At 41.6% G+C, this 23,964-nt stretch overlaps 1 protein-coding gene across 9 annotated transcripts in view; it reads right to left on the bottom strand.

Moving 5' to 3' along the window:
• Positions 1-10,952: 10,952 nt before the first annotated feature.
• Positions 10,953-23,964, bottom strand: part of FARS2 (phenylalanyl-tRNA synthetase 2, mitochondrial) — a 244,062-nt gene continuing 231,050 nt past the window's right edge. For 8 of the 9 annotated variants that reach the window (XM_027451612.3, XM_072035023.1, XM_027451615.3 and 5 more), the window contains one exon: positions 10,953-11,285. In XM_027451612.3, the coding sequence (XP_027307413.2) occupies positions 11,190-11,285 (96 nt within the window). In that variant the 3' untranslated portion in view covers positions 10,953-11,189. Of the gene's footprint in view, positions 11,286-14,730; positions 14,881-23,964 lie in introns of all 9 variants that reach the window. The other variant, XR_003495430.3, reaches the window with a different exon arrangement.

Raw genomic sequence — 23,964 nt, 5'->3', positions numbered from 1 at the left:
GTAAATAGTTGATGTCCTCCATATGAATGACAACAAACACATTTCACTTTAAAACAACAATATTAAAAAACATCTAACAATACATTTCATTTTTTCCAAATTGCCTTTCCTAGTTCCATATACAGATGCCTCTATTTCACATTTTCAGACTTCTCTTTTCCACTGGGGCTTGCTTGCTCTCTTTGCTACACTAAATGAGAGTCCCCCTGTCCTCCAGCAATTCAGAGAATGGAAGTCAGGACGCACAAGTCTTGAGATAAGAACTACACAAAGAGGCAGCCTTTGCCTACGGCAGTCTCATCCAGGCAACAGGCCCACAGAAAGATATTATGTCATGAACCATATATCTAGGGCCAACAGCCTGAAAAATAAAGCTTCTGTAGGAAACACTCTTTGAAAAGTCACCAAGAGGTGAGAGCGTGCGGGTGATGTGGGCCAACAGAACCAGCAATGACACGACCAGCAAGAGTGACTTCGTGCCTGTCCTTGAAGCCAGTCCAAAGTGGTTCGGTTCTGGGTCATGCTAGTTCATCAAACTTCTCCCTTCTTACCCCAAAGCAACCCGTGAAGCCAAGTTAATATTGCCAGGATCTTCTACCTTGAAAGCAGAGACATTGGGAAAGGCTGTTGCAAAAGAAACCCATGCCTCGATAATTTATCAATGAAATTCTTCCAAACTAAACCAATTCTTGTATAGTTTCGGTTATAGAAGTTTCTCATCATATTCCACACTAAACTGCTGCATTGGGTTCTGTTTGCCACTAAAATGGTCTGTTTCAGTCCAGTGGTCAGTACACTTTAGATTCAGCTGAAACAATTCTCACATTACGTGAATGCACATGTGCACACACCCAATCTGAAATGTGTTTTGGGATCTTTCTGGACTACAGGAGTTCTATCAAAATAAGTCACTACTGTAATCATTACTCATGCAACAACTTTCCCTTCTCCATTTGCAATGCTATTTTTGAATAGCATCACTGGCCTAGGGAACACTCAATCTGTCACTTTTCATACTATTAAATAAACCTCCATTTTTTTCTTAATTCTTGTTAATCTTTTTTTTTTTTTTTTCTTTTCAGTTTTATCTCCATTTTACCCTCTGAGCTTAAACCAGTCAAAACTCATTATAGTGAACATCATATATAGGAATTAGAAATGGAAGGCACCCATTAGATCACCAGTACATCTTTCTGCCAATTAAAGACTGTTCTCTGGAGTACCTTTTTTTAATACTTTGTCTGGTCTAGCTTTAAAGAGGACCAAGCAGTTGGGCTCCTGTCCTTTCCCTCGGGAGATTGCTCCACAGCAAAATACATCTCACTGTCAGGATATTTTACCTTACATTCAGCCTGACTGTCACACCATTAGCCCTTGTTACATCCCTGCATGTCAGGCTAAAAATTCCTCTCTTGCGCTTGGGAGAGTGGGAGGGTGTTCGTACTCATCAAAGAGCTGCATGTCTCACAAACCACACATTTGTTAGTCATTCCTTAGCTAGGCTGTGCATCATTTTTAATTTGAACTCATCTACCTGTACTTCCACCTCTCCTGATCAGTTTTGTCACTCTTCTCTAAAAATCTCCCAGATTTGTCAGAACCCCTCTGGTTACTGATGGGCCAGTGTTGACTGTGTGGGTTATTCTGGGATTTGGGACACCAGGTGAAGCTAGATGGCAGGTTCAAACCAAACCCAAGCATGGTTTCTTTTAACCCAACTTAGCTCAACTCTTTGCCACAGGATGTGAATGACAGAAGTTTACATGGGTGCAAAGGGAAACCGAATAAGTTGATGGACAAAAATAATCCATTGAGAACTCCTAAATACATAATCATATTGAGACAACAAAAACAAAATGCAGTTAGATAACCCAATGAAATGCCTTCAAGCATGTTTGCCAGCCTTTCAAAAGAGGAAATATGTTTTAGTCATCACCACATGAGACTTAGTTCTCATGGCACCCTACGAAAATGCGCCTGAGTTAAGTCACTGCAATACAAGTGCTAGTGGTGAGCACTGGCCTGGGTGCAGGGCAGGACCAGAGTGAGAAGAACCACTGCCATCCTCTGCACCATCATACCTGGAGCAATGCACCTGCAGGGGTAAGCCTTATCATTAAGCATTTTATCTCCCCCTGCACAGCACATCCAAGGTGCCAAGAGCTCCTGAATGGGAAAATTAAATCTTCTGGCAGACCATGCACGCCAAAGCCCCAGGCAGCAACCACATAGCTCCTGATGTGGTTTTGGTACACATACCAGACTAATATCCTTGCAGAAAAAGCATTCACAAGGTACCAAAGGTGTGTGAACATGCTGCCGGTTGTCCTGCTGGCCTCACCCAGCACGTGCTCTGGAAAGGAGAAAGGGTTGGGAAGTAGTGAGGAATATTAAAGGCCTGGTGGCCCTCCTTGCCTCCCAGCTTCCTTCCTTCATAATTAGTCTCTCAGTTACTGCTGTACTTCTGGTTTGATTTTGCAAAATCAGGTGGAGAAAGCATCCAGTGTAATTTATTAGATGCCACTGCAATGCAGAGAAGCAGAGTAGTAAAAAGAGGCCTCATCTTGCACAGTGCTGCAAGGATCAGGTAAAGCAGTAAGGTCTCCTCTTCCTTTATTGCTGAGGGCACCCATCACCTACAGAAAGGGACTCTGGTACTGGATCAAAAGTGACTCAGGGACACCTGGATTCAGAACTTGACCTGTGGCACCAAACAAAATCCTCAGCGTCGCCAGCCTTCAGTCTGTGTGTCTGATAAATGTGTATGATTTGATCCTCATTTGAAAAGTTTCAAAATCCTTAAGATCTTGCAAGAAAGGAATAGGTTAGCATCCCTATTAAGGAAAAGTCTTACATACATGGTCAGATTGGCTCCTCCTTTTCATGTCTGTCACTAAGTGAAGGGGTTTCATAATAAGCCTATCCTACCCTTACACTTACAGGGTGTGCTTTCCCAGAGGGCTTTCTGCATGGGGCTCCCTGCACAGCACTCTCCCTTTACTTACAAAATACCTCAACAACCATGCAGGAAAGGTCACTGGGATCATGAGGGCCTAGGATGAACCTCACAATCTATATGAGGTGTGCACATAACCCTCAGACTTGAGTTTTTCTTATTCAGAAAGACTGCAGGAAAGCTCTTTGTTTGGCTTAACATCAGCCTGGATTGTCGATGTGGTTTCCAGGCTGAAACGGCCATGCACAATGCTGTCTGCATTTACATCAGACAAATTGCCTCTTCCCTAGTAGCATGTAACAGGTGCCACCTGAACACAGGGCAGAACTGTTCATGTGGTCTAGTTCACCTCTATTCACCACTGGGAAATGTCATTACTTTTCTTCTGTTCCTCACGTCTCCATTGAAACGTTACTGCTAGGAGAGGCTGCACTGTCTGGACATCCTCTCATCCAGCTGACCTACTTCATAGCCCGGAGAAAGTAGTAGCAATCAACAGGCCCTGCAAGTTAAAACCCACTGTCACATCCGTTGCCCTGTCCCCTGCAGAGCTTTTTGCTCTTGGCAGGTAACAAGGTTCCTCTCAAGGACATGACTGGCACATCTTATGGTGGCTCTCCTGTGACAAGCTGAATTCAAGGTAGGAATTTCTCCGTCCTGTCCTGACCACGTGTTGCCATCCTTGGCCTTGAAGTGGACCACATTCCAGGTCTCATGGGCAGCCCATCCACTATCTGGGCAGAAGCCCAGTCACAGATGTGCTGGTTCCTGCCCAGCCTGGCAAACCCATGTCCGTGCACACAAACCCTCCAGAAGGCCATGTTGCTCCTGCAGAACAAGCACCTGCTGAGCACCTTTGAAGTCCTGATTCCCCTGATGATATACTTCACAATAGCCCTAAGGATGCTTAATAACTCCAACGCTGTGAACAGTCAAGGAATTCAGTCTGTATCACAGAAGGTGTTAGAGAATAAGCAGAGAATGCACTGCCAAAGACTCTAAGATGTGTGAGCAACTGGAAAGGAAGCCAGAAAACTACGAAGCAATTTTCCAACATGAATGAAAGAGCCTTCAGTGACAAAGTTGCCCTCTGTTGGAGCCTCATATGCTGCACTGATGTGGAAATGTTACCATTGCACAAGCCTGCCCTCTAGTAAAGATCAAAACTGATTTTTATTAATAAGAGGCTAGGATTTTACTTTATTTTACTTTACTTTATTTTTTAATTAAAGCAGGGCACTTAAGTAGTTCAAATTTATTTTATAAATCCAACCTTTCTATTATGCCACCTTTCTTCCCACAAGGCGGAAAAGACCTGCATTGTCACCAGCAGCAGGTGTTGCAAAGCAGCCTAAAACAGATGCCAGAAAGTCTTTCTGCCTGAAAGGAAAGCATCTCAAGTGGGAAAGGGAGTTCTCTCTGACTAAAAATTCGATTGCTCTTTGAAGGGAGAGTGCTCAGAAGACTGTTGGCTCTCTGACAGCAGGAAGCATCAGAAAGTATTGAATTTTTCTTGGAAAAAGGTGATTTTCTGTGTATTGGAGCAGAGCAGCAGGAGACAAAAGTCTCTAATCACACTGAGTATGGTGAACAACAACTCTGCTTTTATATCTGCAGCACAGAAATGAGGCTCACATCACCCACTCCAACCTATTTCATATGTGTATATGTGTGCAGCACACAAGTAACATGATTGTGCTAGGTGCTGGAGATCTCCTCAGAAATGCTGGGCTGCCCTCTTTGTTCAAAAATAAGAGGTAATGCTTCTAGACAACAAACAACAGGAAATAGTTTCATTCTTAACCAAATTCACATTTTTTTGTTTTCTAGGCAAGCGGAAATGAATGAAAAGCGATGCAGACTATAAAGCACAGTAACACAGCAGCTTGTAAACACACAGAAGGCTGCTGGAATTATTTAACAAAAACACATTTGTAATCATATTCTGGAAGGATGTGGAGGACATCATGCTGGGCATCAGATTCTTACTAATTTGTTGTCTCCTCTGTCCGAACTTTCATTAATAATACACTTATGCTAACAACCTTCATTACAACCCCATTTCTCTGTCTCACCTTCCTACAGAAGCAAGGGTATGTGCTATGGTGATGGGCGTCCATCCTTGCACGGTTAGTGACCACCACTGACTTCTGAACCCAGGGGAATAATCTCACCCACACTGGACTTCAAGGTGAGGGTCTCCAAGGCACGACGTTCCAGTAACGTTTCCCTCTTAAAAAAACTCTTAACGTTTCCTCTTAACGTTTCCCTCTTAAAAAACAGCAGCTCTGCTAAGTACAGAAACCCAAAAGTGAAGTTCCTACAGAAACATTAACCCATGTGCACGAGGGCCATCAATCTGATCTGCTCCATGCCAGCAGAGGGGATGAAGTCTGAGGAAATCTCCAGCGAAGCACCTGGCACTGAGCAGGGCACTGTGGTAGACGGGGGGGAAAAACGAGCTCCTGGGCCGTGGGAAGGAGCTTAAATAGCATTTAGGAGGTTGTAGAGGCAAGGAGGCATTGCAAGGGAGGGCATGATGAAGTAGGCCTTAGAGTACTGTGGGCACATGGCATAAAAATGTAGGCAATCAGGCTCACCAGTGCTCCTGCACAAGGCAGGCCTTGTGCTTGGCAGGGCGGACACTGGGGAGCTGGTTCTGGAGAGCTACTTGGTGATTTCAGATGGCCCCATCCCTTCAGAAAGCACCCACCAAGCTGCTGGATGCCTGGCAAAAAGGATCTCAGAGAGGGTACAGCAAGTTAGACCTTCGACTGAGTTAAACTTCAGTCAATTTACACATCCCCTTGTGACCTGAAAGACACGAACCAACCTACAGATTGCATGGAAACACATTTCCATTCCCACGCTGACTTATTCAATTCCTACACTGAGATCTGTCAATAAAGATCTTGTGAATGACTATTAGTTTCTCTACCACCAATGAGTACAGATTTGGAATGGGAATCAATAACCCCTTAAATTAATCATCAGTTACAACAATAACGGATGACCAAAAAGCTTGGCTATGCATGCTAATTATTTACTATGTGCCGATGCGAAGGCAGGCAGCCAAACGCACGTCCATGCCTCCCGGAAGCATAGTGGGAGAGAGAGAGGGAGGGAGAGAGGATAATTCAGTGCTTTTAGCCCAGGACATCAGGAGACAGCTCCTCCCGCCTTGCTGCTCAGCTACGGTGTGATCTCTCACTACACCTTTTCCCCTCTCCCAGAACAACACCAGTGTCACTATGGTCGCTGAGTGCCAGGTTTGAAAGCGTTTCAAGTGACTAAACATTTGGAAAGATGCCCAGTGGGACTTTCAAACCTGCACAGACATCAACAAAATTCCACAAGCAGTTATCTGTATCTGTTGGGGTCTCAGAATCTTTTAATCCTGGCCCTTCGTCTCAACGTGCCTCAGGTTTTGACATCTGCAGATGAATAACTCCTCATGAGCAAGCAGTGATTCTACTGAAAAATGACTGCATAGGCACCAAGTCATGAGAGGCATCTAATTGATGTTTAGCTGCAGCAAATACCAATACAGTGCTTCTGGCTGTATCACACTGTGATACATGTGAAGCTGCAGACACTAAAATAAAAAGAGAACAATCTACTGCCCATTTAAGTGGCAGCTGCTCTGGATGACTGCGGTGCTGCCCAGCAAATTACTGAGCAGGCAGAGGCGCAATTCCCTGGACTGCGTGTTAATCACCTGCATCCAGAGGGTGAGCACAGAGAGACCCCGCAGTAATGCGGCGTGGGAGCACAGGCTTTAGTCTGTGGTATGATAAATCTCCCTGCCTACAGTCTGACACTGTTTCTTCACCAAAGTTATACCCAACTTTAATAGTGAGAACTGTAAGAGAAGGAAAACCAGAGCAGGCAAAACCAAAATGAGAAAGCCAGGTCATGGCTGAAGTGATTTTGACATAGTTTTCCAAGTATAAAAGGCCCACTAAAACAGACCCTACTTAGTTAACAGAGGGCATAAATAGAATAGCAGAGGCCATCTGACAAAGCATAAAAGCGTGAGAAGTGCCAACCACGTAACCGCATCAGATGTTAACGATGATCAAACCTTGCACAGCAGATTCTGGAGAAGTCAATGCCTTCCCCCAGCATATGCCCGCGCTCGGTTTTGGAGTGCAGTCTTCTCTTCTGAGATACTAAGCTCAAAATTCAGCCGTAATTGCAGTCATGTTTAAAAGCTGGTAATGTGTCAATGACTGGTTTCTTGTGCGTCCTACAGATTTGTTCAAGGTCCTTATAAGAACATTTCAGTTCTGGTGACCTTTCAGAGGCAACACTCACAACCTTAAAATTTGATCAGGATGTTTGTGATTCGTCAGTATGCCTGGTTTACACAGAAAGCAAATCCTTTTTACATAAAGAATCATCTTTAGCAAAGACAGGAGATAATATCTGAATAAAACTCTCTGAGATTTAAAAATACAGCTACTTATTTCAAAGCTGAAGTACAAAATCCCTTTTTCTCCCAGATGGTAACAACTCTGACGGGGATAGTCCAGTGCTATCAGCTAGCAGGTCCGTCCGTCACTGAAATAGCCAATACAGCCATTTTATAGGCTTGCACTGAACTCAACAGAACTTCCTTGTGCATAAAACTACTTCTCTTTCTATTTGTGTGTGTGTGTGTTGGGGCGAAAAAGACAGAGAGTGCTTTCCAACCTTGGCCTAACTAATAACTAACTCCAGCCACCTCACAGTGAAGACAAGGTTCTCCAGCTTTACCCAAACATGAACTCAATGCATTTGACTTATTTCTGTTTACTTGGGGTGGGGGGTGAGACTCCCTGAGTTTACTTCACTGGACCATCAAAGAGTCCTGGCTTGGCCATGAGTTTTTACCTCAAATCCAGAAGCTAAGCCCCACATGAATTTATCCAGGGGCTGGGACCAATTTCCCAATACTTGTGATAATCAGCACAGCTGCACAGAGTAAGAAGCTGATAAATTCAGTGCTAAAGTATGGCCACCAATCTGCAGAAGGGACAGGAGTAACACTCTAAATGGAGGGTAAATCACCACAAAACCACCAGTGGTTTATGAAGTCTGGATTCTCAGTAAAAAGCTGTTTTCAGATTAGTGCAACTGTTTGATTGTGCCTGGCAATACTAGTTTATGGATGGCAGAGGTCACTGAAATCTCAAGGGTAAAAACACTGAGCAATTTACTGCTCACAACACTTTTCCATTGCAGTGCCTTTAACAAGAACATCAAAACCAGATAAGTCTCAGTGCACTGTAAATCTGATGCCAGTTTACTGGGAATATCCCAAACTGAGTGTTAAAGCAAAATCTTTAGTCTTCCAGGAATCACAGATAACTTGAAAACCAATGGCAACTATGAACAAAACCAGCACCCAGAACATTAAAACAGTACACAACATTCAGTCAAAGAAATCCCCAGCCTGTTCTCCTGGGGACATGTTGCATCTTTTGCTACAATTGATTTTTTTCTCTTTTATTAAAGGACGCTGATATAAAACCCAGCGGCACACAAAAATAAACACAGACAGTTGATAAAGACAAGGAGCAGGGCCTTGTGCCTGCCACTACACCACTCAGTCGGTATGCACACTAATTAATCAAATGCTTTTCCCCTTAATATTTCCACATAGCATGGTATCACTTTAATATTTAGGAACTCACCCACCTTTACTAGACCCGTAGCCCACCCAATTACAGCCATTGCTTATGATGTGGGCCAGTGACATATCAAGGGATGTTCGTGAGACAGACTGTAGGGTAGCAGACTAGAGGGTGAACTAGCGTGTTGTTCCTGGTCTTCAAGCTAGTTTACATACTTTTGTGCTGGAAAAAGCAAGGAACAGGTGAGGGTAGCCCCTTCTGTGACAGAACTGGTCAGGGACTGTACGAAGGACCATCCTCAGTCAGGTCTTTTACATTCTCAGCAGGGATCAGACCAGCCACCGAGATACTGGTAGCATCATCTGTCTCCGATCAACAGTAAAATAAATTATGGTTATCACACACTTAGATTCCCATGGGCTCTCTGTTGGTATCCACAAGGGAGCATGTGATTTCAGATTACTCAATTTAGAGTCTGCTACTGCCTGTAGCAAATTTCCCTGGTAAAATCAAGGACAGGTAAAGAAGGAAAAGTCATATTTCCCAAAGGACAGTGGCATAAAATTGCAACTCCCGTGCCTTCTGATCTGAGGTCTACTTTGCTAGTAGTGGTGAATCTCTGCCAAAACAATAGGCTTTTAGATTAGATTAATCCTAGAATATATATGACAAAGGCTTACTTAATCTAAACATACCCAAGTATTCCTATTAAGTTCACAGCCAGCCCATCTGATTTTACAGGCCTTAAAATCCTTCATATAATTGAATCAAACTTGCTCCTGGTGTTTTATAATTTGAATGGTTCACGTTTTGGTTTACATGAAAGTTGCTGCTATGTAAACAACCACTCCAGAAGATGATCTCTGGGGTTTAGGTCAACCTCAGGGACAACTCTGTTGCAGTGACATCTGTGGCTACAGTGACAAAGCCTTGTTGTCTGTTTTTCTCCTCCTTGTGTTCCCCAAATTTCTATGCCCCATTATGTCTTGATACAGCAGAAAGGTTCTAGCTCTTTCCATATTTAGTACCACCAGTTAACATCCACATAATTTGCTGCCCAATGTGGTAGCATGGATCAGGCCCTGTCTTGCAGAAGTTACTACTCAGTGCAGTGCTCCTCCTCAGTGGTTCTCACTGAGAATCCTGAAACGTAAAAGGATGAAGGAGACAGAGAAAGACTAAACAGGCTAAGCTGTGTGTAAGGGATCTTAGTTGATCATGCTTTAAAAATAAACAAGTAGGTTTTTCTGTTGCCTAAATGGCACCCATTCTGTTGCCTTGTAGACAGCCTAGCATATTGTTTTCATAATCAAGTTATTTGGATGACACAACAGCAATTTAGATTAGGATTTGTTTACACAGCTAAATATGTTGAGTAATGAAATTGAAATGAGCTTTATGCTTCTGTCACATCTGCAATAGTAACTCGCTTCTTACGGTGGAGTAAAAGCTCACTGCACAGATGTTTCTTGATAAGGTATAAATCAGCGTTAGATGCTGTTTATTGCAGTGCTTTTACTGCCTTCTTCCCTGAAGGAGGGAATGTTCCCTGCACAGCAACCAGATGTGACCTGCAAGACTGTATGAAATACCATTGCAAGTAAAAACAGGTCCCATATTCCATATCAGTATCTGCAATAGCTCATCAAGTATTTATCAGACCATTTGAACACTTCTGCAGAACCTAGCATCATACCACTACCAAAATTTACTTAATTATAACCTGCAATGAAAAAGTCAAGCAACCCATAAAGTGACTACTGTCTGGAGGAGATCCCATTTCAGTTTGGTTTCATTCCTTAATCATCAAGTTTCTGAGCAGACACTGACCCTAAAAATAAGATAAGGGAGCTCCTCACCTGGGGAAGGCGCGCAGCTCTGAGTGCCTTGGTAAGTGCCTCCACTCAGCTCTGTGGGAACAGGGACATGCAACAGGAAAGACTCACCAAAGGCCTAGCATTTGAAGAGACTCAAATCCAAACCCAGAGCCACACTCTCTCCTCCTTCTCTGTAGCAGATGAAAGCAATACCCAGGGTCTCTGAAGGTACGAGAGCCAAACTTTGCAAGGTGCACCTCTTTGAAGGTTTCTTGAAGCAAAACCTGCCATTCCTTATTAAGAAAGAGGGAGGGGTGGAAGGATAAAATAGTTTTTCTTCCTTGAGCTAAGCTGAGTCTCTGTTTTGCTTCACTCGTTACACGGACAGAAGATCCTGTCAACCCAGAAATAATGCCAAGTATTTACAGTTTAATGGAACCCAGGGACCAATTAACAACACAGAAAACCACCAGACAGTGTATTCCTTATTGTAGCAGGAGGGAAATCTTACATTACTGTTGTTCCCCCCTTCCTTAAAATAAAGCACCAGTGCTTTGTCAGTGATTTCTCAGTAGTAATGTTTATTATTTGGTAGTTTTACCATTGCTTATATATCAATTGTTTTCCATGTGCTACGTTCAGTCACAGAATCCCTCTTTACTTGTACTCCCCACCCCAAAAAGATAAAAAGAAACAAGGGGGGCGGGGAGAGAGAGAGAGAAAGCAACTGTCATTAGGGCTTCAGACCAACAATGCTAGAACCTGCCCTCAACCCCAAGTTCTCGAACTGCTGATTCTTCAATAGCTTGATGGATACGATGCACCTCGTTCTGCGTTAAAGTCCTCTCCGGGTGACGGTAAACAATACGGTAGCAATGGCTGACCTTCTTTGTCCTACAAAATATAAACCAAAAGAGGAACCATAAATACATGTGCCTACAAATGCAAATACTCGAGGCCGAACACTTACCCCCTGGAGCATTTTTTTATTTGCAGTCTAATTTTATTCCTGTTGCTTGAAAATCATCTTAATGCTAAAGTACACAGTCTGGAGAGGTGGGATTGAGCTGAATTTTAATTTTGGCAGTGGATTTTACTGAAGTCCACCTTACATTTCCACTTGTTTTTGCTCTGGGTCCTTCTCTTCTCCCACCCTCTGCCAGATACTCATACTGAAAAAAAAACACACAACAAAAACAAAACAAAACAAAACAAAAACAAACAAACAAACAAAAAAAAAAACAACCAACCAACTTTGAGATAAACTGCTTGGCTTTCTACATTCAAATGTGCTTCACAACAGGACACAGACCTCTTCTGGGTCACTGAGCCAGCTCTCCACTAGGAAGTTTAGATAGTTAAAAATAAAAGCAAAAGGGCTGCCTGTGTCACAGCCAAGACTGACAAAGAGCAAGGCTGAGCAGGAGCCGCCAGCCAGCCCTGTATGAGTTAACTTCAGCTGAGTACTGAGGTGTGTCAGCTTCTTACCAGGGTAAATAAGTCCAGGAGCAGGGCTGTGCTAACATGACTGAACTCTGCTGACACTGTAACTCGCTCATTTTGGTGCTAACATGGCAGTCTCTAGGGAGCACTGTGCACACATATTCCCCTCAGGCCGGTGGGGCTGGCCATGACAGACTAAGGAAAACACTGCTCAATCTCCACGTGCTGGCAAGCTGTTAGCTAATGCAGTGCATCTCAAGCCTTGATATCCAGCCTCCAGCATGGAGGAGGGGGCTCCAGACACAGCCGCAAACACAGAGTAAAACATTCATTTTGCAGCTGAGGTGATGTGGGACGTTGCCCTCCTGCTCCATGGACAAAATGGTGGATGCTCCCTGGCGTAAAGGGAAGAAGCCGGCCTCCCCAGCAGTTGCTGTGAGGTAGGGCAGCAGCCCTCACACAGCTGCTCAGGATGGCTTTCCTGTAAAAGTGGCCACAAAAGGGACTGCCAACACCACACACCACGAGGCTGGCCTAGCAAAGCAGGGGCAGCCCAGCAAACTCAGGAAGAAACAGGGCATGACATGCTAGCAGGCACAAATGTCAACATTTCTTACCCCTTGCTGTGGAACGGAAAAGGCAAAAGAGACCAGCAAAAAGAAAAGAGGGAATGATGGAAATTAAAAATTAAAATATATATATATATTTAACAGTTGCTGAGTTGGGCAAAGACAAGGTAATGCAAAACTAGGACAAACCAATAAGCTGAATAAGAAAGAAAAAGTCTGTGTGAAGAGAAAGAAAGGCATGTGACAGGCTTGCTGTCTTGCTCTCCATCAAAAATAGGCCAGAGTACGTAGATCCTGCACAAAAGGGATATCTCTATAATTGCAGTGCTTGTATTACTGCATTTACACGGCAGATGAGGCATCCTTTTTTTTTTTTTTTGGTTTCAAATGGAGCCCACACAGCTTCTACTTTCAAAGGTAACCACTGCAGTGAAAGAAGGAAAATCTAAGAGGGAAAAATAAAGGGAAACTGGAGATCAAGTACTAGATGGAAGGATCTCCCAGACTAGCAGAAGTTTGCATTTAATGGTGCACAGAGGCATTCGTCAAGCTTCAGATCATCTCTTTCCTGAAAATGTTTCAGGTCAGATATCATGTTTATTATGACTACTTGATTAAAACTAAAGTTATATGTGCTCATGTACAAAGATAAATCTCTCAAGATACTCATTTCAACATAGATCCTACAAGAAATAGGCACAGGTAGTTTTTATCCCAGAACAGCTATTTGATACCAACTTTGTCTCATTCAACTTTGGTGGGAAGCTTGCCCTGCTCTCACTGGCAGTTTACAACAAAAAGATTATTTCAAAATAAAGCATTTCTCCTTTTTGTGGGTGTGTTCTCTGAAGATGAAGCAAGTTAAATCTGGCTAGTACAAGAAAGGGCAAACTACATTTCATGAGATGTTAGCTGACTGCAGTTAACTGCTAAAAACCAGCCAAGAGCTTTCCCAAGGTGCAGGATAAACGCTGTAGAAAAGTGATCTTCAAAAAAAGAGGGGGAGGTGTAACTGCAGAGAAAGTGTTGCTCTGCTCTGCTCCACCACTGCAAAGCAGTTGAGAAGAGAGATCTGGGAGAAGCGTGGAAATTGGACAAGAGGGGTTTGGCCAGATGCTATACTGAAAGAGAGAAATTGGAGTAAGATTTGGGCTCAACAGGAAAAAAAAATATAAATCAAAACCAGGCTGGCAGACAACAGATCGTTGTACTTCAGCTTTTAAAGGTGTTACAGCAACCTACCTGAACAAAAACATTTCCAAATTGCTCCGGCTGAAAATCTCTTTAGAAGCTGTACAGTCACAAGCCCAATCCTGAACTCTTGTATATACAGAGAATATATCTCACGATGGAAAACTCAGTACTATCATTTAATGTGATGTCAACACAAGTTTGCTTACCATTTCTAAGCTGTGGTAGGGGTAACAACTACCACTGTTTCTTGACTGTCACGGTTAACTGAAGGTAATGACTTCTCCTGTCCCATGTGTTTACATAACCCTCTCCACCCATCCTAGCGAGCAGTTCATTCATGGGCAAATTAAATAGGTCACAACATGATGCAATAGTTTCTTGTGGGTGTTGTGGAAAACAGCATCTTTAGGATGCATTTAAACTCTGAAAGGACAGAGGTCTTACAGAGCAACACTGAACTGGCGTTTGGTTAGATGTAACTGCAGTTAAGCATTGGACTGCATTACATGTAATTAATCTAATTGTAATTATAGCCAATGATATAAATGCTACTACATATGGCTGGCTACACATCACTCACATGGTTGATGTTATATTTTTCTCTCGTCCTTTTAGAGTAAAAGGGATTAATGTTATTTCCATAAAGACAAGCTGTAAGTCTCAGAAAACTTCAGCATTGCTTTCAGAGTAGTATTAACTGACTTTCCAAGGCAGATGGGGACAAGTACTTCTTGGTCTTTTACACCTCAATACCTACCCTGTCCCTCAAATGAAAATACTAGGACAATGAGATTTATCACTGCCATCAACTGTGATTGGAAACAATTTTTGTCAGCAAATAATACGTTTGCTGATTTCCTTTCTTGATATGCTTGTGTTCTGCAAGGATGCTCAGAGTCACAGAGTGTTTGCCTACCTTAAAGATAGCTCAGCTACTGCATAGTGGACTCTCTCCTGCTTGTCATGCTGCAGCCTGATGATACAGAAGAAGCAGCTCTCTAGCTCTCTATCCCAAGCAACAGAAAATGTGAGGCCAAAACCGAGAACAGCAGCTTCATCAGGTTAAAAAAAATAAAAAATAAAAAAATAAAAGAAGCAGCAGCTTAACGGTGAGTGTATTAGGCTTTATTTACCTAAGCTGCACCTCCAGACAATTCCACGCAGCTTGCAGTCACGCGGACTCCTTCTCTCCCATTAGGCTTTAGCTGATCTCAGTGTCACAAGTCTCCTCTGCACCAGCCTGCGGCTTTCAGGTAATGAAATGCAGTGAATACAGTGAAGCACTGCTCAAAGGGAAAAAGAAGATAGGGATGTATTCTGAGGCCACAGGAGGAAAGAGGATTACAGTCAGTGAATAAACACTGAGGTGAAACAATGTCTAACACCCTTTCATGTGTTTTTTTGGAGGAAACAGCTTTGCCTCGTGATATTAAGGAACTGGCACACAGCTTCCTCCATGTGCTAGAGAACTACTCACTGCCTGGTCAGATTCACTGCATGAGGCCACCCTGAAGGTCAGCGTATACGTTTTGATATTTCAGCCTGATAACTGAGCACAGCAAGAAATAAAGGGGCATCGGTCTTCCCGTTATCCTATAAAATGACCACGAAAGCAACCTGACACTGGATTCAGGGCTAGAATGAAAGGCTATGTTAGGCAATAAAAATTAATAACTGTGCATTATCTTCACCTGCACGGAAGTCCACTGAATGATGTTTTAAATACAATTTGTCTATAAAGCTGACCCCAGAAGGTACCAACAGCAACATATCTGCACACTGCCAATGGGCAACCTGCCTCAGTGGCTAGATAAAAGTAAGACATGGGGTCATTTGGTAGCCAAAATGTTACCTAAAGAATAAATGTCTGGTATAGGCTCACCTATGTGCAGTCCTGTAGCAAGAATTCCCCATCCTGCACTTGAAGAGGGAGATAAAGGGCATCAGAGAGTTGGAGGGGAAAGAAAAAGCACTGCACTTTTAAACTGTGTTCTACTTTATATCTGTCTTAAATCACAGAAGCACAGAGACTTCTGTATGGAGGTTAGCCCTGCTCTTAAATGGGTAAGGACAACAGAGAACCAGACATTTTTCTAGAAAGCTTACTTTGAGGAATAGAAAAGTAGAGATGAGAATCTCCCACAGCATCAAGGAGCAAAAATGAGTACTCTCTCTTTTGTTCTCTGAGCGAGGCACTAAGCAGTACTATTCAGTGCCATATCCATATTGTACCTTTTCCTACACAGTATTTTTTTGAAATGAAAGACCTATACTGTAACGCAAGCATTTAAGATTCTTTTCTCTGTGTTAACTGAGTTGTGTGAATGAGGTTCTTCGAGGCTCTCCCAATTCCTGCCACATCAGTTTTCATCCTATATCCCAAAGAAAGAGTCACCATATAATTACCTTACATAAACATTTACACGGTACTCAGTGACCACCTACATATTTCAGAGTGATCAGGTCACGCTCTGAGTATGCAGAGAATGGATGAGAAAGGCTTGCTTTCTTTGCAACACTGTCCTGTGAGTTATGATAATGTGCAGGAAATGAAAATACGCTCACGTTACTGGAACCATAGCTGCTGGAGTCATGCAGAGAGCACAGCTTTGGCCTTGCATTGTGGATCAAACAGTTCCAGAATGGTTCTTGTTGTAAGCTGAAATGGGGAGAAATACTAAACTGCAAGAATACCAAACACGTAGATAGATATTCTCAACTCATCCTTGTTTTCTTCAGACATGGAGTCTGACTTCATTTAGAACAGAAAATACACCTTGAGTTTAAGGCAGGTTAAAACTCTCCTGCACTGAGCAATCTAGGCCAACAGATTTGATGTTTAGCCCCTAGTGACTCCACAGAAATCTCTTCCATCACCTCACCAAAACACTTTCAGGAAAGCCAATAGAAGCTGAATGCACAGCCGTATCTGTCTGTGTTTCCATGTGGTAGTTTCCAACAAGACTAATAAGGAGAGAGCATAGTTTAGATATCCAAGTCAGAAAGAGCCAACTACATCTTTTTCTCTGAAATCTATGGGAAGGAAGACCTCCATGATGGTTGATAGATTTTGGCCCCAGTGCCTGCATGAAACTCATTCTACACAGCTAAAAACTTGCTCTGAAGAATCTATCCAGCCAAAGCTTCTTCTTTCCCCATTTACTTTTGCTTCTCCACATGCCTGTCTTAAAAAGACAGAAAAAGACTTCAGCATCCAACAGCACGGAGAAGAGGTAATTACCTTTTCCTTTTTGTTCCATGCTTTCAGACCACGTCCACTATGACAGTAGGCACAACTGCTAAATGTCATACTATAAATTTTAAATTGACAAATAGCACTCTTTGCTAGGAACCACATCATGGGAAATGGCAAAAGGCTTGTGCTATATCCCTTACTGTCAATGGCAAATAATTCAATTACCATGGTGATATGCATGTAGAATATACCCGTAATTTTCTGAACAAAGGCCATTCCCAAAGATGCGTTCTCATCGGTCCTTTCAAATGCTAATACTCCATTTCTCTAGAAGAGTGTATTGTACACACACACATACACACACACAAAAAGTGCACTTTAAAAAATGGATATGTTTTTGTTTAAGGTGACTTTGATGCCAGTGAAAGGCACTAGATAACCTCCAGAAGAAAGAATTGGCTTAAACCAACTCAAAGCAGGGAATGGTCATTTCTGTTGCAGAGCTTTTCCAGCTAACACCTGGCAGAATGATTCAGTTTCAAAAATAGTTCAGGTCAACATAACTGTGTTGAGACCATCAACATTACTTGACCACTGTGGGTCTTTTCTTGATTTTTAGTTTTAAAAGAGATGCATGTTCACTGATATAGAATTGGACCAAAAAGATTGCTATTAAATTTCACAAACTTGAGACTGTAATGGACTTTTTGCTGTTTTCTATTCGGACTTGGTGAAATCTGTGTCAGAATACTCTGAACCTCTGGCCTTCGCATTCATTCTTTCTATAATATTAAATCATTTTTAAGCTTCTCTCTTAATTAAAAAAAAAGTGTCAAAATTCTGTTAATAGCCAGGTTATTGAGAGAAATAAAGAGCATGGTATGGGATGTAGTGGCAAAGCACATAAATAACACCTGCTATTTAAGTTAATGAAAGATAGATGAAAAATGCAAGCACTCAAACATTTTCAGCTTCTCGGTCACTAAGACACTGTCATGTAGCCTTAAATAGGAACTAAACCATTGTCATTATGGCTCATGTCAAGTATGAACCCATTGTATATCATGGTTTTCCTTTTCTACCTAAAGCTGTCACCTAATTTCTTACATGCCAGAAGAGACACTGCTATATACTGAAAAAATGTTCCACAAGCATCACCCAGAGTAGGAAGTCTCTTGGCTGTTAGATGCATTCACTAAAAGTTAATTGAAACAATTCAACCAATTATTTGTGCACTGGCTCAGCACTTTGGCCTCTAGCTACCTTTTCTCATTTCAAGAGGCCACCTTGGCCTGTTGAATGCCAGCAAAAGAAGAACTGATGTGAGGGTGGTGCAGGGCTTTTTTCCATCAGTTCCCAAGCAGAAGGAACTCTTGTAAATGGAGCAAGTTACACAAAAAACCTGAAAGAATATTTCCCTTGTGCACTGTTATAGCTGTCTCAGTAACCAGCCAACAATACAGTCAACCCATCTCAGATCCAAGCACTTCCCATTAAAGAGCTCTTAAGCCTCACAGCACCAAAAGTAATGGAATCCATTACATTCAAGCAATGACAAAATACCACTAGTGTGAAGTATGGGAAGAACAATATCATTCTCCATTACACCAAAAGAGTATCTGAAATTCCCACAGGATCACAAGCTAACCATGACACAGACTTTTGCTGCCATGGAAAACCAGAAAAAAATTGCAAAGCTGTCGGGTTTGGGATTGGTGTTTTTGTTTCATGCCTTTTTTTTTTTTTTCTTCTTTTTTAATACAACTCATTGATTTCTTGAAGAAAGTAATTATCAATGGTTGTAAAGTAGGTGTGAAACCAGTTCTCAAGGGTATGGATTCCAGTAGCAATGCTTGTCCTTCTCCAATCTCCCTCTCTTTGGGAAAAATATTTATCAAGCACAGACAAAAAGACAAAAGACAAGACAAAATTCCCATCATACCTGATCCATACCAACACTAAGGAATTAATTCCACAGAGATTTAGATTTGGAATTTCCCTTAGTCAGGGAAGTTTTGCTCTCTCCAATCACACCAGGCCTCTTCAGTTTCTAAGGGCCCACCACTCCATCTAGTGAGTCAGTTCAAAATCCTGCTTAAATCCAAGAAGATTTAAGAATAGGCTAGAGGCTGAATATCTTCAAGACTTGCTTTGCTGTCAGCATAGTAACCCTGGAGCACTCATCATGCCAGAGAGATGCAACTTTATGTATTTTAATGGAATGAGTCTCTCAACTTACCAAGGCTGAGGCTTTCAGGAATAAAAGGAAGCCCTGCAGTGGGCATGCACACAAAGATCAGAATATGTGCAAGCCATTGTGGCTCGGAATATGATAAAATAAACCTACTTCTTCTTCAGGGTTATCACTATGACAGATCCAAGGACTGCACAGGTGGAATACAGATAGGAAAAAGCACACATTCTGATACAAAAACACACATACAAAATCCAGCGAAATAACTGCTACCCATTGCGGTGGCAAATGAGAAGGTTGTTTGGTAAAATATTTGGGACATTTAATTATGTACTAAGCATAGAAAAATAATTGGATGCTGAAAATAAGAGAAAAAATGCTAGTCTCAGCATCACGCAAGACAGAACACCTGTTCTGTATACAGCACAGAGTTTTGTATAGCTTCACTTTCCCTACATTTAACTGTGAAGGTTCAGTGTCAAATGCTTTTCAATGTCTAATCATATTTTCACCAAAATAAAATACAAGGGGTAATACTTCATGTTATTTTTGATTGAAATTTGACTACAATAAGCTAAATCATTTGCCAATCCAGCAATCAAAAGAACAAAGTAACTCAGTTTGGATACTGTGCCTCATAGGAATTGCTATCTAAGCTCCCTGACTTTCTCTTTCCCTGTGTGGTTCAGAAGCCATGGCAAGACTGTATGTCCCACGAGAGGCCAAGGCCAAAAACTCCTATGATGAATCACGCAGCTCTCTAGAAAAGAAGCTCGGTTGACACAGCTGATGAGGAATCAGAGCATACTGAGAACAGAAGCATGCAACACCTGAAAGTCCTTGCAGCGCTGACAGCTGAAGTGTTTTGACTGCTAGCCAGCAAATAATATCGAATTCTCACAGAAGAATGTACATTTTCAGTGAGTAAAAGAACAACTAATCAACATACTTTCTGTCACTGCTGGCTCTCCCACTTTTTCCACGTTTCTCTTGACCTCCTAAATCACAAACAATTTAAATGGAGAATGAGGCAGCTCTGGCAGCAATAGGCTCTGTGGATCTGGCAGAACTCCATGACTTAGACAGGACAGAGCACTGCCTTCCAGCACAACTGGCTACCACTGGAAAAGGTGAGGGACACAACCTGCTTGCAAAATGCACTGTTGGAAGGTGCACTGCTTTTGCAGAGTTATTGTGCTTCTTGTGTGAAGATACTATATTTACCTCCCCCTCAGACACAGCATGCAAGTAGAAGGAAGGAAGAGGGTTTGGTCTTACTTCTGTCAAAAAGCAATATTTAATGGTTCTGTCACTGGTGATTAGTCATAACAGTGTCACCCAAAAGTTTCCAACTATTGGCAACTGAATTGCCATCTGGAAGCACTAAAGAGTGACAACCTATCTCAATAAGTTTAACAAATCTGATGCGAGAGGTGAATTTGGCCTCTTTCAAACGTTATCTGAAATATTTATAATAAAAATGTTAAGTGTGATACCTTTTCAGTTCTTCTGAGTGAAAGATCAAAGAAGAGAAGTATAAATATTTAGCAGTTTTTTCCCCCAACTACATGTTAATACTAAAGGCTACAAAAAGTATTACTAAAAATAACATTGCTGTCAAATTAAAATATATTTCATAATCGAGGAAAAGGGAATTTGTATGAAAATTTTAAACAATTCATTCTCCTAAGTAATGAAGATGGATTGGAGTGACAGCAGGTTCAGAAGCATCTCTGTTGAGCACTCAAGAGAAATCATGGTCTACAAAGTTAGGTGGCAGACAAGTGCATCGCAAGGACCGAATGTTGTTTCAGGTATTTATGTAGACTTCATCATTGAGATTACTGGTTTTGTCCTCACCACACTCAGGAGTTAGGTGGTTAAGATGGAAGTAACAGGAAGAGAGAAGCTAACAGGAGGACAGAAGGGTCTTTAAAATCAAGAGTAGAAGTGGAGAGAAATCGCTTGCCCTTTTTGGATAAAAGCAACAAATTAAAAGCACCTGTGCCCCCCAGGCAGCCTGCAGCATTCAAAGACAACTTTAAAACATTCACACCTGTGTGTGTGCAAGTACAGGGGGTACTCAATAGGCATGCTTACACAGTATCTGCTAAACCTAGTGGAAATTTCGCAGCTGCTCCACAATTAAGTGTTGTTTACTACCTCCTTCCACTCCATACGTTATTTTTCTCTCAGAATTGTCAGGTTTTATGAGTCCTAATCCGTCTAACTGGATTTGTTTTGGAGATACAGAAATTCCCCACTTTCCCTCCCTGAGGGTAGTTTGGTTTCACACAGACGGTCACAAGAAACCTGTTCTTATTGCTTTTCTGACAGTTGCTGCCCTGGGAAGACAACTCAGAAAAAGTCCTCAAAGCAAGGATGACTATAGGCCAGCAGATTAAACTGCTGTTAACACATAAGAAAACTGTCTGGCTGCTAAACAGGTTAAACAAACAAACAAAAACAACCAACCAACCAAAAACCCCTTGCTGGGTCCTATCTGCATTGATAATATACCACCATGTACAACAAAAAGCCTGTGTGTTGTAGGTGAGGCTTGCTTGGTTATTTTGAGTATAAGGGGGGAGCGGGGAATGTCAGAGCTGTACTGAAAATAGCTAAATGAGGACAACGTGTAGCAATTAAGTGCACTGGCCAGAACTTTTACAGCTATCAAAATGAGCACTACTTTGGAAAACTCTAACTGCCATGTTTGGTATCTATATCATTAATGTTAACGCCTACTCTTTGTGAAAAACAAAAACAAAAAACAAACTGTGAGCAATGATATGATGCTTGCAATGTGAATACCTCTTAAGGTAAGATTGTGTGAGCATCACATAACAAAACACCATGTAGGCATGTAGACTAAAAGGTCAGGGCACAAAATGAGATGCTTCATTAGTAAGCACAATGAAATTATTGGTTTACTACTCCAGAAATGAAAGAAAACCATTCATACATTGCATTAGCAAGATCAAAATAACTTTTTTCCTAAGACTTTGCAAAAAAAGTGCATCTGATCCTCTGACTAGCGGGAATTATTACCAGCAAAGAAGGGATAAGATTTCAGCCCAGAATAGGGAATACACAGGGAGCACTAGAGTAAATCAAATGTTCTTAAATTGTCCAAGCCTGATGAACTTTGCCCTAAGATACTTTAGGAATGAGTGGAAAAAGTCTCAGAGCTGTTATCAGTTGTCTTTGTGAGTTCATAGAAGGCAAGTAAGGTACCAAATGTTTGGAAAAGGTCAAATAGAGTGTTTATTTCTGAAGAAGAAAAAAAAAAAAAAAAAAGAAAACAACCACTAGAAATCCAGGGGAGCTCTAGACCAGCTGTTTTTACTTCACATTCCCAGAAAGACTCTGGTGCAGATAACCAAACCACTTGTAAGCACACCAATGATGTAAGACAAAAAACAAACAAACAAACAAACAAACAAAACCAAACAAACCAAAAAACAATCAAACAAACAAAAACAACAACAACAGAAGACATGGAAATATCAAGCAAATCCAGCCAAAACAATCTGATTTCCCTCTACACAGGGGTAACAGTCTAATAGAGCAATTATCAATAAATATATCAATAAACTGCAGGAAGAAGCAAAACCATGGTGGTGCAAACGTACATGTAGGGTTGTGTATGTGAGTACAGCATGTATCTTCCCAGTCTGCTAAACCAGATATGAGAAAAAGGTTTAGAATTAATAATCCATAAAATATGGAAAAAAATAAGAAGTTGCAGACATCAAAAACAAAAACAAAACCAAAAACATTGGGAAAGGTATTTTAAGGTTTTAACAAAAAAAATGTAAAAAAGAAGAAAAATACTAAATAAAGTTGACAAAATTAGGTAATACAAAATTTGTCTTCATAAATGTTTCACCTTGGAGGGAGCTGCATGAAGGTAGATGAACAAACTGGTAATCAACATGACTGCTACTAAAACGTGATATCCCAAACAGCTGGAGGAGCTGCCAATAATTTGTTGCTTCTGGAAGGAGTCATCCCTAGTTCATAGCCAAATGTGAAGGATCCTTCTATTAGGGTTCTTCATCCTAGCTCCCGTACGATGGAATAGTTTAATTAATGGAATAGGTGATGCAGCAGAAGTGTTTGTTAATCAGCAAATTACATTAAGCTGGGTAAAACAGAAAATATTTTTGTTGACAAAATTAGAATTCAGAATAATCTTGACAAACTGGAAAAGCTGAAAGACACGACTCAATCAGTGCAAGTGCAAGCTTCTGTATTGTGCACTCATGGAGGATGGAAAACAACTGGGTAAGGAGCAATCCCGCACAAAGGAGGTAAAGACTGTACAGAATCACCATCTGAGGGTGAATCCATGATGTTTTTGTGCTGCTTTCAGCTAAGCAAACAGCACTCTGGATGAATCGCAGGAATGCAGTCAGAGTGGCATTCTTCCACTCCACTCTACTCAACACTGCTATTGGCTCTGCTGAGGTACCCTTTCCACACCTCAAGAAAGATGTGAGGCCAAATGGAGGCAGATCTTTGGGGAGCAATGAGAATAAGCAGATGTCTGGATAACAGGAATTATAAGGAAAAACTGAGAGAACACTGGTTGCTCAGCCTAAAGAAGAGAGAGCATGGAAACACCCTTCGAATATATAAAATGCACAGTTAGGTTATTACCTGTTCGTCAACATTTAAAAGGGCAGGAGAAGAAAGTGATGGGCTCAAATTGCAGTAATGTTTTGCTTGAAAATTTGCTTGGAAAGGCAGTATAGTCCCTTATTGCTGGAAATCTTTAAGGACTGGTTATACAAGTGTCTGTCAGGAATGCTATAAGTAGAGCTGATCCTCCTTTGGAGTGGGAGGATGAACTACATGGCAGTACTCTTCAATTCTTTAGCATAAAATGTAACAGCCTTTAAAATGCAGGAAGTTACTTGAGTAGCAAAGATAGCTCCAAACAAATACGCATCATGTGTTTGTTTATCCCAT

Source organism: Anas platyrhynchos, chromosome 2, assembly GCF_047663525.1.
Source record: "Anas platyrhynchos isolate ZD024472 breed Pekin duck chromosome 2, IASCAAS_PekinDuck_T2T, whole genome shotgun sequence".
Taxonomy (NCBI): domain Eukaryota; kingdom Metazoa; phylum Chordata; class Aves; order Anseriformes; family Anatidae; genus Anas; species Anas platyrhynchos.
Note: the sequence above shows the minus strand (reverse complement) of the source record. Positions and strands in the feature narration are given on the sequence as shown.